The sequence below is a fragment of the Hylobates moloch genome, unplaced genomic scaffold, assembly GCF_009828535.3.
Source record: "Hylobates moloch isolate HMO894 unplaced genomic scaffold, HMol_V3 SCAFFOLD_4, whole genome shotgun sequence".
NCBI classification, from domain to species: domain Eukaryota; kingdom Metazoa; phylum Chordata; class Mammalia; order Primates; family Hylobatidae; genus Hylobates; species Hylobates moloch.
This window is the reverse complement of record NW_026652279.1, coordinates 170,067,217-170,085,123: the sequence shown is the minus strand read 5'-3', so window position 1 is coordinate 170,085,123 and position 17,907 is coordinate 170,067,217. Positions and strand designations below refer to the sequence as shown.

General features: G+C 39.9%; 1 protein-coding gene across 1 annotated transcript in view; it reads right to left on the bottom strand.

Annotated features, from left to right (window-relative positions):
* MYO16 (myosin XVI) overlaps positions 1–17,907 on the bottom strand; it is a 607,071-nt gene that overhangs the window by 18,714 nt on the left and 570,450 nt on the right. Inside the window, exon 37 of the mRNA XM_058438173.1 lies at positions 11,953–12,044. Within this exon, the coding sequence (XP_058294156.1) occupies positions 11,953–12,044 (92 nt within the window). The remainder of the gene's footprint in view (positions 1–11,952; positions 12,045–17,907) is intronic.

Below are 17,907 nucleotides of genomic sequence, written 5' to 3'. Positions count from 1 at the left end.
GCTCAAAACCATCCTCCAATTCCACATGGGTCTGTCATTTCATGTTAGAAAATGAAGTTTAATGTCATTCCTGTCACTTGTCTACATCAAATCCTGTGGAAACCCTTCTCCTTGCATGTTCTTCTCCCCTTTTCTAACTGGTTAGGTGCCCATCTCAGTTCTCAATATTCAGATCAAAGGTTAATTTAACTTGTGAAGCCGCCTCAGACTTTCCTCCATAAAGCTCCCTTTCTCAAGTAAATGGTTTAATAAAAAAGGGCAAGGACTTCATGTCTAAAACACCAAAAGCAATGGCAACAAAAGCCAAAATTGACAAATGGGATCTAATTAAACTAAAGAGCTTCTGCACAGCAAAAGAAACTACCATCAGAGTGAACAGGCAACCTACAGAATGGGAGAAAATTTTTGCAACCTACTCATCTGACAAAGGGCTAATATCCAGAATCTACAATGAACTCCAACAAATTTACAAGAAAAAAACAAACAACCCCATCAAAAAGTGGGCAAAGGACATGAACAGACACTTCTCAAAAGAAGACATTTATGAAGCCAAAAAACACATGAAGAAATGCTCATCATCACTGGCCATCAGAGAAATGCAAATCAAAACCACAATGAGATACCATCTCACGCCAGTTAGAATGGCCATCATTAAAAAGTCAGGAAACAATAGGTGCTGGAGAGGATGTGGAGAAATAGGAACACTTTTACACTGTTGGTGGGACTGTAAACTAGTTCAACCATTGTGGAAGTCAGTGTGGCGATTCCTCAGGGATCTAGAACTAGAAATACCATTTGACCCAGCCATCCCATTACTGGGTATATACCCAAAGGACTATAAATCATGCTGCTATAAAGACATATGCACACGTATGTTTATTGCGGCACTATTCACAATAGCAAAGAATTGGAACCAACCCAAATGTCCAACAACGATAGACTGGATTAAGAAAATGTGGCACATATACACCATGGAATACTATGCAGCCATAAAAAATGATGAGTTCATATCCTTTGTAGGGACATGGATGAAACTGGAAAACATCATTCTCAGTAAACTATCGCAAGGACAAAAAAACCAAACACCACATGTTCTCACTCATAGGTGGGAATTGAACAGTGAGAACTCATAGACACAGGAAGGGGAACATCACACACTGGGGACTGTTGTGGGGTGGGGGGAGGGGGAGGGACAGCATTAGGAGATATACCTAATTCTAAATGATGAGTTAATGGGTGCAGCAAAACAACATGGCACATGGATACATATGTAACAAACCTGCACATTGTGCACATGTACCCTAAAACCTAAAGTATAATAATAAAAAATAAAAAAAAGAAAGTAATCAGGAGAAAAAAAATGTATAAGAAAGATTTTCTTAAGCAGAACAACAAAAGTACAAACCCTAAAGGTAAGGATTAATCAATTTGACCATAATAACATTAAAACTTTATGTGGGATAAACACATACACTGGTAAGCCCACTACAGTCTAATTCTCTCACTGATTACAACTAAAACTTTGTATAAAATACAAAACATCTATCTGAGGAATTGGGAAAGTTGAAAAAAAAAAACAACAACAAAACACAAACAAATCGTGGTAGGGAATCAAAACATAGAGAATGAAGGCAGAATAATGGCATGCTCAGGTAAAGAAAACTAAGATTTCTTGGGCCTACTCTAAATGAAATGCTAAATGGAGATATTTAAGCGGATGTAAAATGATACCAGAAGGAAACTCAGAACTTCAGAAATGAAGGAGAGCAACAGAAATCGTAAATATTGAGTGAGTTAACATAAAAGACGATTTTTTTTCCCCACTATTTTCTCCTTGTATGACTGTTGAAAGGAAAAGTTACAACATGGCCTGGGGGGTTTCAATGTACACAGATGTAGCACATGCTTCAACTGCTAAGTAAGGATGGGTGACAGAGGGTGAAGGGACCAAGACGGTTGACCAAGGTAGACTGAAATTAGATGTGCATATATCACAATTTTAATTTACCAATAGGCAATGTAAAATGGAATTTTAAAAATATCCAAATAATCTGAAAGAAGTCATCATAAGGAAACAGAAGAATGAAAACAGCAGGGACAATCAGAAAAACACATAATAAAACTAATATACCTTGTGATGGTGAATATTGAGTGTCAACTTGGTTGAAGGATGCAAAGTATTGTTCCTGGGTGTGTCTGTGAGGGTGTTGCCAAAGAGATTAACATTTGAGTCAGTGGACTGGGAGAGGCAGATCCACTCTTGATCTGTGTGGGCACCATCTAATCAGGTGCCAGCATGGCTAGAATAAAGCAGAGGGAAGAAAATGGAAGGACTTGACTTGCTGAGTCTTCCGGCCTTCATCTTTCTCCTATGCTGGATGTGTCCTTTATTTTTATTTTTATTTTTTTAGACAGAGTTTTTGCTCTTGTCGCCCAGGCTGAAGTACAATGGAGCTATCTGCTCACTGCAATCTTCGCCTCCCAGGTTCAAGCAATTCTCCTGCCTCAGCCTCCCGAGTAGCTGGGATTACAGGCATGCACCACCACGCCCAGCTAATTTTTGTATTTTTAGTAGAGACGGGTTTTCACCATGTTGGCCAGGGTGGTCTTGAACTCTGGACCTCAGATGATCCACCCGTGTCGGCCTCCCAAAGTGCTGGGATTACAGGCGTGAGCCACTGCAAACAGCCCTGCTTCCTTCTCTTGAACAATGGACTCCAAGTTCTTCAGCTTTTGGACTCCTGGACTTACATCAGTGGTTTGCCAGGGGCTCTCGGGCCTTTGGTCACAGATAAAAGACTGCACTGTCGGCTTCCCTACTTTTGAGGTTTTGGGACTTGGACTGGCTTCTTTGCTCCTCAGCTTGCAGATGGCCTATCGTGGGACTTCACCTTGTGACGGTGTGAGTCAATTCTCCCTAACAAACTCCCGTTTATATATTCATCTATCATGTTAGTTCTGTCCCTCTAGAGAATCTAATACATACCTAAATCTAACCATATCAATAATTACGTTAATAGAAATGGTCTCATGAAAGGTTGTCAGATTGGATAAAAATAAATAAGACTCATCTGTTATGTTGCCTACAGAAATCTCATGTCAAATATAGAAAGATGAATACATTAAAGTAAAGGGGTGAATTTTTTGTGGGGAGGAGGCAAAAAGTTCTAAAATTACATTGTAGAGATTGTTGCACAACATTAAGAAGTTACAAAGAAACACTGAATGTTCATAACTTAAAGGCATGGGTTGTGTGGTATGTGAATTATATCTTGATAAAGCTATTTTTAAAAAGTAAAGGATGAAATGAAAAAATATACCTTACAGACAATGAACAAAATAATGGAGTGGCTATATTAATTTCAGACAAAGTAGACTTAAGACAAAGAAATACAAATAAAAAATGAAATTGTATAATGATGAATAGATCTTCACCAAAAAAGATGCAATAATTTTAAAAGTCTTTGTATCTAAAATATAGCTTCCAAATGCATGAGACAAAAACTGATGAAACTGAAAGGTGTGGACAAAGCTACAGTATAGCTGGAGACTTCTGTGCTCTTCTCTCAGGAATAGATGAAAAATGAACAAAGAAAGCCAGCAGAGACGTGGATGCGGACACAAGTAACCAACCAGACACAATCCACACTTCCAGAAGACTTCACCCAATGGAAGCAGAATACATATTTTTGTTCAAGTGCCCAAGGAAATTTCACCCAGACAGGTCATATCCTGGGCCATAAAAACATTTTAGTACATTTAAGAGAACTGAAATCATACGAGGCATACCCTCAGATCACAGGGGAATTAAACTAGAATTCAGCAGCAGAAAGGTACCTGGAAGACCCCAAATACTTGGAAAGCGTCAGTATTAGCCAAAGAGAAAGTCCCATGGGAAATTAGAAAATATTTTGAACTGAATGAAAATGGAAACAAATCAAGTTAAGATTTGTGGGATGCAGCTATTACAGTGTTGAGACGGAAATTTATAACTCTATTAAATGCTTTTATTAGGAAGAAAAGAAACACTTCAAGTCAGTGATCTATGCTACCTATTTAAGAAAGCAGAAACAGAGAAAATTAAACCCAAAGCAAGCAAAAGAAAAGAAAATAAAAAACAACAGAAACCAATAAAACAGTAAAACAATAGAGAAAATCAATGAAATCAAAAGCTACTTTAAAAAATCAATAAAATTGATAAACTTCTAGCTAAACAGACCAAGAAAACACAATAAGCAAAATATTTGCCATGCATGAAACTGGCAAGGAATATTATCCAGAATACGTGGAAAATTCCTAACATCATCAAGAAAATCATGCAAACAAGTTGGGAAATAAGAAAAGGATGTATTTGGATTAACGAGTCTGAGAATATGTGAAAATACTGCTTGGCAACCGGGAAATATAATAAAACCACAATAAGACCCATTTTACATTGATCATATTCACAAAAAATAAAATGAATAATTAAACCAAGTGTTTACCAGGAGAGATGGAAAACTTTACTCCCTTTTAGAAGTATATACATCGATTTAAGCTTTTAGGGGAGTAATTTTGTAATCACCACCACAGTTGAAAATGTCTGTGAGCAGAAACTTAGCACTTCCCTTTCTAGGGAAATCTTGGGCAATTTTTTTTTTCCCCCAATTGTAAGTTAGGGCATTTTCAGTGATGTTAATTGTAGCATGGCTTGTAACGTTGATAACTTGGAAATGATTTTGATGTAAGTTTTCCACTCACGTTGGTCAAACTGTAAACATGTTCTTAAGAAATGCCATGACCACATTTATATGGAACTTGTTTCTCAGAAAAGTTTCCAATGGAGGGGGCATGTTTGCACCTAAAAAGCAACATGATTTTGTGTGTGTGTGTGTGTGTGTGTGTGTGTGTGTGTGTTGAAAAGCTTATAGAGGCACTGGCAAGGATGTATGCTCACATCCTTGGGTGCTGTAACTTCTAGCCCTCTAGTGAAGTTGTAAACTACAATATGACCTGCATATTGGCACTGAGCACAGAGCATCATCGATCTCCCTGCATCTTTCGTGGAGATCACTGAATTAGGCTTTCTGTGGACCACAACACAACAGACCACAGGAAAACACCATGTGCCTTGTGCTCATCTGTCCCCCCAAGGCACCACAGCACCCTAGGGCCAGCAGCAGCAGGTCGTGTGACACCTGTCCTTCAGTCCATAATGCTTTCCTCTCCTCCTGAGCTTGCTCCCTGCCATGCTTGTTGAAGGAATATGAGTATAATTTTGCACTAAGTATGTGCCGGCCATCAATAGTTTCTTATTGAATCGATACCTCAGCCCTGAAGTTGTTTTTTAATTTAGTTTTTTTTTTTTTTTTTTTTGAGACAAGGTCTCTGTTGCTTAGGCTGGAGTGCAATGGTGTGAAGACAGCTCACTGCAGCCTCAATCTCCTGAGCTCAAGTGATCCTCCTGCCTCAGCCTCCCAAGTAGCAGGGAATACAGGTGTCAACCCTAAAGTCTGTACATTCCACCTGGAGCTAATACTTACAATAAAATAACAAGTGGGAGATGCATGTACCAAAATGGAAAAAAAAAGTCCCACCGCAGCAACAACAAGAAGCTGTTTGCAGAATAATCTGTAGAAAGTGAGGTTTTTTTACACTTTAAAAGCATGAATAGCATTGGTTATTACTTGTGAATATTATATGATTTATGAGTATACCTATGCTCAGTAAAGGTGCAAACATGGATGAAGGGCTACTTGCAAACTTCATTGTGATGATTCACTTCTGGTGTGGTAGGCAGGGATGGATTGAGAACTAGGATACATGTTTTTCCAAAAATGTAGCTCTAAAGTAAATAATGCAAAATGTTAAGACTTATTAAAGGTGGGTGTTTCATTAATCACTGTTTCTTTCTAAGTTTATACTATTCCATAATAAATCATATTTTTAAAATCACACATATAATAGATTTTACCAAAATCCCAGAAAAATATTGGGTTCTCTTGATCCAATCTAATGTCCTACATATTTTGGATAGCATCTACAATGTGAAAATCAGAACTGGTTTTCAGAATATTGACCCTGCAAAGAAAGGGATATCATAATAATAAGAGCAAGCAAGCTTTTAGCCTTTTTTTTTTTTTTTTTTTTTTCTCACCTACAGTATTCCAGGCAGCATGCTAGGCATGTCCATACATTTTCTCTAACTGACCCCCAAACTTAGCTTTTTGTGCACTTACGTGATGAATAATGAATCTGGGATTCTTATCTAGTTCTTTTCTTACTTTCTTCACTTTAAAAACCAATTAAATTAATATTGAAATTGTTGTTACCTAGAATTTATAGTTAGCCAAATGTTTCCAATTACTTTGTTACTCCTCCACTATACAATAATATTGCTAACTGCAGATTTCCCATCTAGAAGGTGAGCTTGCAGAAATATCACAAGACTTTTTCCTCTTTAAAAACATAGTCACAGCCAGGTGCGGTGGCTCACTCCTGTAATAACACTTTGGGAGGGAGGGGCGGGGGCGGATCATTTGAGGTCAGGAGTTCGAGACCAGCCTGACCAACATGGTGAAACCCCGTCTCTACTAGAAAAAAAAAAAAAATTAGGCGGGGGTGCGGTGGTTCACACCTGTAATCCCAGCTCTTTGGGAGGCCGAGGGAGGCAGATCATGAGATCAGGAGATTGAGAACACCCTGACTAACGTGGTGAAACCCCGTCTCTACTGAAAAAAATATATAAAAAATTAGCCGAGCATGATGGCACGTGCCTGTAGCCCCAGCTAGTCAGGAGGCTGAGGCAGGAGAATCGCTTGAACCTGGGAGGTGCACGTTGCAGTGAGCTGAGACTGTGCCACTGCACTCCAGCCTGGGCAACGGAGTGAGGCTCCATCTCAAAAAAAAAAAAAAAAAATTAGCCAGGTGTGGTGGCATGAGCCTGTAATCCCAACTACTTGGGAGGCTGAGGCAGAAGAATCACTTGAACCTGGGAGGTGGAGGTTGCAGTGAGCTGAGATTGCGCCACTGAACTCTAGCCTGGGACAGAGGGAGACTCTATCTCAAACGCACAAGCAAACAAAAAAACGTAGTCACTACTCTGACTTCTTATTCTCTTAAAATTTATGGCAATTAAATCCTCCTCATTGATAATAAATAATGTCTTAATCAGAAAAAACTATGCATGTATATACACTTATGTTGTATTAATAAATACAGTGCAATTTTATGATGGAAAAATGCAAAATATGGTATATGTTTGTGTTTTTTATTTTCCAAATTTCTATTTATCTTTACTGGATGTGACCTTTCCCTGTTGAAAATGCTGCCATTTCACACATCAACTTAATTTACTACCTTCATTTTTTTGCACATAATCTGTAAGTCACGAGTGGTGAGTACGGATTCCCTGAACCTTAGCTGTGTGAAAGAGCTTTGTGTGCTAGATCTCCTTCTCTTTGTAGCTCATATGTGGTTATATAAAATATATATTTATATATGTTTCCTTTTGAAAGGGTTGCTTATGTTCCCTGACATATCTTTAGAATTACTGTTTAATGATTAAACTAAATATTTCCACATTTCATTATTTTATCTAACACACAATTTGTTTTAATTCCACACTATAATATATTTCAGTCTATATAACAAATACAATGAATATAGAAAGAAGGCATTAGATTTATTTAGTGCTCTGCAACTCTTAACTTTGTTGCTATATGACATTACAAAAAGGTTTATTTGATCACTCAGTAAAGCAAACCACATAACAACTTGCTTTTTGATGTGAATCAATTGCATATTGATCTTATTATGGCTTTCATCGGCAGCTATGGCAGGAGTGAGCTGGATATTTAAGATCTTGGGTCCCAGACTGCCATTATTTTATCAAAGACCATGAATGGTTTCTTACAATGAATACCTGAATATGATCAATATGCATAATAACTTTTTATGTTCTTTACAAAAACAAAAGAATATTTTTAAAAACTTGGCAAGAAATATGATAAATGCCCATAATGAAAATAAAAGAACATAAAGCACCTGATATTACTGTGGAGAGCAGACTGCTGAGAAGAAGAATAAGGCATGAAAAAAAGGGGGTAGAGTTAAAATAGCAACATAAATAGAGATAGCCTATGCTTAATGAAACAATTAAACAGCTCATTTCTCAATGTCAAGTGTGGACCCCTAAACAGATGTTTAACTAGAAATTTTTATGCCAAGGGCAAGCACCAAGCATTTTTGTTTCTGCGTCCCCTTCTGCCATCATTCTGCCTTCAGGCCGTCCTCCCACCTCCCTGTGACTTTCATGCTTTTGCTCTATTTATAAATTGTGGGCTTCCTGGGTCAGGTTACCTGGTCCTCTGAGTCAGCAGAGGATTGCCATCATGGCAAAAAATGGAAGAAGTCATTCTCGGCTGGATGATGCTCTCAGCATTTCCCCCACTGCTTAGCTCCTCACCACGGGGTTACTTCTAAAGGATTGCATCACGCCAAATAGCATAAACTTTTAAACAAAGTAAAATCCCATAAAATGGTAAGTAGATAAATGTCATATTCTTTTCATAAATGCTGTTTAACTCCAAAGCTAATTTAAAATACTATAAGCTACGAAATTCTAGATTTGAGTCCTGGGAACTGCCACAAAGCTCCCTCAAGGGCCAGTGTGTGGAATTCCACGGCATCATGTCTCATAGCCGGTTTTATTCATGCCCAGTGCTTGGGAAGTGCAAAGGAACACAGCCCCATGCACAGCGCAGCAAATGTCCCGGCTTTTGCTATTTTCAAACATTTTACGTAAAATTAATTTTCACTACTTTTATGTAAAGCCATTATAGTTTTCAAATTAATAAAAAGTTATAATGGAGTACAACATCAACTACATTTTCGATATTCTTTTTTTTACATAAACAACCACCATATATCAAGGCTCCAGCCCTATCAGAAAATGTTTTGCATCTATTTTGAGAACAAATGAAGAGTTTGTACACTTAGTGAAAAAAACACTTGTTTGGATGTGAAACTTTATAGATAGTAACAATAAAATTAAATGTGTATATTAGTCAAAATTCTGATTTCTAAGCACAGGAAACTAACCTCAGACATCTCAGGCAGGTAGAGGCTTCATTGGAAGGCTAAGGAAGGACATGAACTTCGACAAAAAGGTCTGGCGAGTGGGTGAGGTGGATGCAGGGGCTGATGGCTGGCGTGCTCTGAGCAAAGTTCTTCTCTGACTAATATTCTTCTGCTGGTGCTGCATGGAGCCACTACTGCCCAATGTCACCCCATGGAGCCAGGTCAGTTGTTGTCCCTTCCATTATATGTCCCTCACTCTGCATCCATCGTAGGTAGGTTAACTGAGCCCATCTTACATGTGTTTGTCCAGCTGTCAAAGCAGGGGAGGAAGAGGGAGTCCCTTCCCTTGTATTTTCATCATGGTAGGTGTGAAACTTAAATGTGAGACTGGCGGGAAAAAGCCAAATCACGAATGTCCACTATGGCTACTGAAGACTTTTATTTTTGAACCAAAAATTCTTCATGTTTTATGAAACAGGCCAGGTGCAGTGGCTCACGCCTGTAATCCCAGCACTTTGGGAGGCCGAGGCAGATGGATCACTGAGGTCAGGAGTTTGAGACCAGCCTGACCAACATGATGAAACTCCATCTCTACTAAAAATACAAAATTAGCCGGGTGTGGTGGTGCACACCTGTAATCTCAGCTACTTGGGAGGCTGAGGTAGGAGAATCACTTGAACTGGGAGGTGGAGGTTGCAGTGAGCTGAGATCATCCCATTGCACTCCAGCCTGGGCAACAAGAGTTAAACTCTGTCTCAAAATAAATAAATAAACATAAATAAATAAATAAATTTTATGAAACAGTTGAATGACTCCTCCATTTCTTTTAGTGGGTTATGATAAGTTCATTCTCAGAAATGGAACATATGATCTTGATTTCCATTCAAACTGCGGACTCATTGAATTTTCCATATGATCTTTGGCAAATTACTGACTCTATTTTCTCTTTTCTTTATCTACCATAATGCCCAGACATTTTATCTTCCTTGAAGGGAGTTTATTAAAACTGCTGATGAGGCTAATGAAAATATAGACATCCTTAAAGAGAAATTTCATTTTTGGTCACCATTTAATTTTACTGCTACATGCCCAATCTGTCGGGGACTGGATTTTATAGAATTTCTATTTAATTGCATTAGTAGAAAAGCTAAAAAGCTGCTTCCCTGTATGTGTCCATACTTCTTGTATAAATGTCACATGAGTGATAAATTCTGAAAGCCATTAAACACATAGTTTCACATAACTCTTATGCCTTCTCACCAGTAAGGAATCTGTCTCATCACATGAGTGCCCACAATTTGCATGGAAGAAAATAAGCATGGTTTTCAGTTTCCTTGAGAAAAAGAATGTACCCCAAGATGACTGGCAGTTCCTGCCTCATCAGGGATGTCTGCATTTGAAAACAAGGCCTCTTTGAAATCTGAGAATGGAAAATGATTCCTGACAACCTTTCTCATCTCTCTTTGATTCTTAGCCAAACACAGAGGAAAAGTCACAAAGCAGCCTACTATATATACCTTCTTTCAAACGACTCCCTTTGTCTAAGAACCACATTGTAGGGGCAGGCCTGGAAAGGATGTCAGATGGCCCAGCATTGTGTTGTAATGTACAGGAGTCAGGCCTCCGATACAAAAATCAAACCAGTGTTCATGACCAGGAGGTTCCCCTGTGCATGATCTCAGAGGAAGCATCTGTGATGCTTACAAGGTAAAGCAGATGCATCTCTAAGGAATAGAGGGGAGATTAGGACAATCTATTATTGCAACCAATCAGCATTTTCTGTCTATTTCAGCGCCTGGATATCAGTGCAAGTGATTTCGGAAGATTGCCTACTGTAAGATTTATTCTTAAGATTCAAATTATTGATTTTTCTCACTACCTCATCAGTGTTATTTAGAAAAATCTCAGCTGATAATATGGCCGTGCCTCTATAATGCTAAATATTCCAAGGAAAGCTGATCATTAGCTGGATAGTTGATTTCATGGAAACATCTGGATACTTGGCTGAGGTTATTTTAGACTTTTATGTAGATGTTTGACATAAAAATTGTGCTGTAACTTTAGATAAAACGAGAATCCTGTTGCTAAAGCAATAGTCTGTTAATATATTGATAACAAAATCTCTCTAATTAGTGGTTTGTGCATCGCCTTGAATGCAACATTATATATTTTAAAGATAATTATTTAAAGTATATTTTAAAATTCAACATAAAAGGAAAATAAAACAGTAAATTCTATAATATAAATTCTTTTACTTTCTAAAAGCACAAATGGGTTCTTTTTTTCTTCTTCTTGAAGTGATAATCTTGTTTATTTTGGTGAAATTGTTAGGAAGAGACACATAATTTACATGGAATTAGTAATACACCTCCAGTTTTGTGGGCTGCAATCTCATTTTGATTTTACTATGTTCTCATCATATGTCATATTTTAAATGAATATGAATTACATGGAAGTGAATGTCATAACTGAGATAAGATGCATGCCATGAAACCACAGGTGGTTCAAGCATTTTATTCCCAGGTGTGGTCACTAAGAGTCATCCTATTTTAGCCAAGGTCAAATGCATAGCAACTTCATTCAGCAGGTTTAATACCATCTTCACCCGAGAATAATTTTAAAGTACCACAATATAAATTAAATCTACAATATTTCATTTAAAACTATTATGTTTTAGTTGTTTTGGACATTATTATTTTGGAAACAAGCAGAAAATTGTAGTCAGCTGAGGTGGAGAGAGAAGACCGTTCAGCTGAAGGAGTGCAGGGCAGAGGTGAGAACAGCTGAGCTCTCCAGTCCACACAGAGCATCTATTGGTAACAAGTTAATGAATGCCTTGTCATAACTGAATTCCATTTGTCACTGCACATGTGAACAGATAGACGTTATTACCTGAGTGGTGTGACTGTCCCTGTGTCTCTGAAATGTCGAAGTCCCTGGGCCACTTATAGACAACCGTGAGTATCCATCTTCTTCAGGTAAACCTGTTGAGGTCAACACAAATCTGGAGTTAAGCAGTGTCTCCTTGTTCCAAATAAAGTAAGTCATGCACTCATTACAATAAACTAGAATTGTTGTCTTTCACGAATTGAAATGATGATCCTTAAACACAAGCTAAATACTAAATTTTGCAATGAAACATGGGCACGCACAGTATTGTGGCAGCTTCATTTAGGAAAAGAGGACATATCCTGCCAAAGGAGATACAATGATACTGAGGAAATATGTGATAATAGCACAAAAGTGAGCAGATAAGTATGGGAGGGGAGAAGGGAAACTTCCAGAGACTGAAAAGGTTTGAAGAAGCATCCGGGGTCGGTGACGGGCCCACTGAGTTGCTGGGGTGACTGCAGACAGCAGACTGTGGCTGCCATTCATAGGATTGCAGGGAGGCAAGGAAGGGATTGAAAATCAGAGCATAACTAAGCCTGTGTGTCCGATGAATCCCACTGGCTATAGTTCATTTTGTGCACAAGGAAGCAAAGAGATTGGCTGAATTTCCATGAGGAAAAGGTGGGGAGAGCTGCCGATTCAGAACACACCAATTCATGAGCAACCACACAGAGTAAGTTGTAGGTTTATGAAACTCTACATGTCCCCCAACAACAGGAAGTCGCTATGAGGCACCAAATGATTCTATTAATTATCCTTTATGATCAAAGCAGTTTCCCAACCTTCGCACTGTTGGCATTTTGGCCTGTATAATTCTTTGCCATGGGGTCTGCCCCATGCATTGCAGGATGTTTAACAGCATCCCTGACCTCCACCCACTAGATGCCAGCAGCACCCCCATTTGTGGCACTCAGAAATGTTCCCAGACATTGCCAAAAGTTCCTTGGAGGGCAAAGTCATCCCCTCCTACACAGGCTGAGAATCACTGTGATACAGGCACCATGCATCACTGCAAGTGACTTAGATTAATAAACATGAATAGACAAAAAGAGAAGAACCCAACAAAATGAATTCAACTCAGAGAACTTTAAATACTGAAGTGATTACTACTCTCCTCTGAAAGCATAATTAACTAGCACAGCGTAATTGATTAAACATATACATAATTCCTAAATTAAAAATCATTAGACAATCAGCGCACGCTTTTCCAATTATAGGAGAGAGTTCCTCAGGGAAGTCTACACAATCCTGTCAACACACAACAAGGCCTTCCAGGTGATCTTGTTACATGTCCAGATAACTTGGTATGGAAGAGCTAACTTCATGAAGACTGGGCGGACAATGGCCAGTGGGTGGGGGGGTCTCTTGCTGGAGAACAGATCTCGGCCACAGGCAGCAGCAGTAGCCTCAGGTGCTATGTGGGAATAGTGTCCTTAGACACTGTGGTGGCAGGACACAGGAAAGGCTCCGATCACAGTGACTGTCGGAGCAGCCTGAAATGCACACAGGCGGAAGGGAGTGGGTCAATCCAAGATCAGGAACGATATGAAATTTCAGGAAACTAGATAAAGCAGATAGTTGGGAAAAAAATGTGTTTCCAGGTAGGAGGGCACAACAAAGGTCTTGGGATTCATGTGAAGGACCACCTCTTAGAGGGGAATAAAGGATGGGATGCTGGGAGGAAGGGGCTGATTGATAAGCAAGATAAACCTTCACTTCTATAGGAACCATAGAGAAACCAGTTCGCCAGATATCTTACTAAGACAGGGGATCTGTGGCAGGTGGAGACAACTGTGATCCATTTTTCAAACCTAAATTATAAATTAGAAGTCAGAGCTGGGTGCAGTGGCTCACGCCTGTAATCCCAGTACTTTGGGAGGCTGAGGTGGCAGATCACCTGAGGTCAGGAGATCGAGACCAGCCCGGCCAACATGGTGAAATCCCATCTCTACTAAAAATACAAAATTACCCAGGCATGGTGGTGCACACCTGTAGTCTCAGCTACTCGGGAGGCTGAGGCAGGAGAATCGCTTGAACCCGGGAGGGAGAGTTGCAGTGAGCCAAGGTTGCTCCATTGCACCCCAGCCTGGGTGACAGAGTGAGACTCCATCCCAAAATAAATAAATAAAAATAAATAAATAAATAAATAAATAAAATTAGAAGTTGGATCTCAGAATCAAAACAGAAACTCAATTGAAAGGGTGTAAGCTCAGAGCCGAATCGCTAGCCTGCTGAGCACTGCATAGAGTCAATTAAAGTCAAAAACATTTATGAGCAACCTCTGTATAAGGCGCTGAGAAATACAATGAAGAATGAAGAAAAGTCCCCGCCCTTGAGAAAGTCATACTTCAGTGAGAGTGGCACTGAGGCCAAACACACAGCAGCACGATTTCAGGATTAAGAGGAGTACAGGTCACGCTGAACAGGGTCTTGGAGAAGGTAAGGATTCATTCTGATGGAAGGGACTAGAGTAAACTTCATGCGGTGTTGCTAAAGGACCTGGGCCTTCCAGGAGGAGGAGAATTGTGGAGGGCGAACAAAGTCGAGAAGGACATGCCTGGCTGAGAGCACAAATGCGATAAGGCAACAAAACACAAGGACGCTTCGCGGAAATGTGACCACACTTTGGAGACGATAGGTAGCACTGCAGACTTCCCGGAAGAGAAGTGACACCATTTTATCTAAGGAATGAGTTCAAAGGGAATGAGTTCAAAGGTATTTCATTCATAACTAACTGTTGACTAAAGAAAGAATGGGTCCCAGAACCTGTGTCCGGGCTCCACAAACAGGGACAGACGGCAGTGTGGGCAAAAGTCACATGCAGGTGGAGGGCCAGGTGAGGACAGCGGGGAGGGAGGCAGGTGAGTGGGTGCTGGGGGAGACAGGCATGTGGAGGAGGGGGTGGGACAAGCGACTGGGCCCAAGAAGTCAGAGGGAAGGGGATTTTTGAAGGTTGTAGCAAACAGGCCGAGGGTCCTCATCACGGCCAACGCATCAACGTTGTGAGAACTGGAAGGGACAGAGTGACAGCCAGGAAGCGCCAAAGGTGCAAAGGAGGTTACAGGGCAGGAGGTTTTTTTTTTTGTTGTTGTTTTTTTACCAGCACAATATTTTATTTAGCTGCCGTATAAGAAGCAGTACCTTTTTAAGGCAAATTATTTTAAAGTGACACCAAACGCACAAACCACGAATTAAAAAAAAAACAACGGATTCATGTCTCTATATAAACATTAAAAATAAACACATTGACAATGCCCTAAAAATAAAATGTGTATTTTAAAAGAACAATGTAGAACATTGAAATATATTAAATAAGAGGCTTTTTTAATTCTTAAAACATCCTACAGATCCCAGATATTAAAAAATGGACAAAGAATAAGTTTAGAAAATAAAGGAGAAAAAATATGAATGACTAATAAGTAATACACATATTCAATTTCATTAAGAATTCCAAGTAATGGATATGAGACTACATTCTATCTATCAAAATAACACAGTTTTAAAACTTTTTATTACAAACATTTCAGACATAAAGAGAATATGCAGTGAAACTCCATGCACCCATTCCAAGCCTTGGGGCTGTCAATTTTATCCATTTTTATCCATTTTTTATTCATTTTTCACTTAAATCCCCAAAATCATGTCATTTCAGCTGTAAATATTTGTACATGTGTCCCTAACTGACAAGAACTTTTTTTTTTTTTTTTTAACATAGCAAGAATTTTCTCACGCAGCTAACGGGAACATTGCTAAGCAAAGGCCCCCAGAGAAGTCCCACAGTCTTGCGTGGGTGGAGAATCCCACGGCGCATTTTAACCAGGGTGAAGACTCCAATCGTGTTGGGGGAACATTTAAAGTGAAGATGGAGCTCTTTATCTGTGCCTTCATTAAAAGGTGGAATTCTGTCCGAGAAGGAGCTTCTGCACATTCTGAGAAGCCCCCACTGCTCCTCTTACTGTAGCGGCCTTCTCCCCAGACCAGGCTTGGGGTTAACAATTCCAAGTTTAGAGATTCATGTGTCCCTTGCTGAACATATTCTTTCCAGCAATCTTTTTGAAGCAATCGTGTGCTTCAAAAAGTTGAGCTTTTGGTGCATTTGATACCAAACTATTTCAAAAAGCCATTCTTGCCCAAATGACAGCAAATCAAGGTCTTCTGAAACTGCATCCATCCTATGCTACCCTCCAGATATCCAGCTCCTCTGCTCAAAGCAAACATGCAGATGCTCAGGGGAAGGAATTCCCCAAACCTGATCTCCAGGGCATAATGGATACGCTGTGGACACTCCATAGAACCTGCTGCTGTTCTTTAAACTTGGGTGGGCAAAAGTCAAAAAGGCTTTGGCCTTGATTGAAGGTTTAGCAGGAAGAAGCAGCCTCTGCTCTCCCTCTCCTCCTGAATTGGAGGCTACTCAGAGCACTGAAAGTTAAACCTTCCTCCAGGACACAAAGAGGAATGGCTTTTAGGACGTCCTCCTCATCACTGTGGTGTAGACCTGGTCCCTGGAGTTCTGTGTGATTTTTTAAGTAATTTTGAAAAGTGAAGAGACTCTGGGGCCATGAGGTCTACATGCAGAGCCCAGTGGGTTCAGGTAAATTCTTATAAGAAGAAAAGAATGAATCCGGGTGCAGTGGCTCACGCCTGTAATCCCAGCACTTTGAGAGGCCGAGGCGGGTGGATCACGAGGTCAGCAGCTCAAGACCATTCTGGCTAACACGGTGAAACCCTGCCTCTACTAAAAAGAATAAAAAAAAAAATAGCCGGATGTGGTGGCACACGCCTGTAATCCCAGCTATTCGGGAGGCTGAGGCTGAAGAATCACTTGAACCTGGGAGGCAGAGGTTGCAGTGAGTTGAGATCATGCCACTGCACTCCAGCCTGGGTGACAGAGCGAGACTCCATCTCAAAAAAAAAAAAAAAAAAAAGACAAGAATGAGAGACTTTCAAGGGCAGTATGGTGCTGAATTTTACACGGATAACCAGTTAGAATCTGTTAGTCAAATCTGTCATTTGTAGGGACCCAAACTTGTTTAGTCAATGGAAAGAGGGTTTGAATTCTCCTTTTACATCTGTCCAGCTTTCCAAGTATTTCATTACCTTTAAATCCACTCCCTTCTTGATTTCCGTGAAATTGGACATCTGTCTTCTATTTCTTGAGCACCTATTGTATGTCTCCATTTCCGCCCTTCTCAATGTAAATTTCTCAAAGTTTGGCATGCTACGTGGTTTAGTGGTCGTATTTCTTTTCTTACTCCTCTTTATGATTGTTCCTCTGATGCTATAAATAACCACCATGTCTCCAGCTTCTTTGAAAATTCTAGCTTTTCTCTTTCTATCGTGGAACGCTGGCCTAAACTCCAAACCTGTAATCATCATTTATGGAAAAATCATCCACAATCAGAAGTCCTTCTCTCTTGATCTCCAAATCCACTTATGGAATTAACCTCCTTTGGGAATTGCCCTTCCCTTCTAAAGAGTGCTGTATTCTCCCATCATTTGTCTCAAATTCTTGGAGTCGTTCCTGACACCTTCCTCTTCTCGACTCCTATACCAATACAGTCTTTAATACTCTTTCTTCATGTACAAAACCTACCAAGGCTTAAGTAATGAATTCAAAATTGGCACCCTCAAACTCAGTTTCCAATTCTATTGTTCACCCTGGATAGTACAATAAGGTACACTTCTCCAAAACAGCAGAGAGTACCCCCTCCTCAAAATAAGGACAACCCTTTCAGAGACACTCTCTTTTTTTTTTTTTTTTTTTTTTTTTGAGATGGAGTCTTGCTCTGTCACCCAGGCTGGAGTGCAGTGGCGCCATCTCGGTTCACTGCAAGCTCTGCCTCCCAGGTTTGCTCCTGCCTCAGCCTCCCAAGTAGCTGGGACTACAGGCACCTACCACCACGCCTGGCTAATTTCTTGCATTTTTAGTAGAGACAGGGTATCACCGTGTTAGCC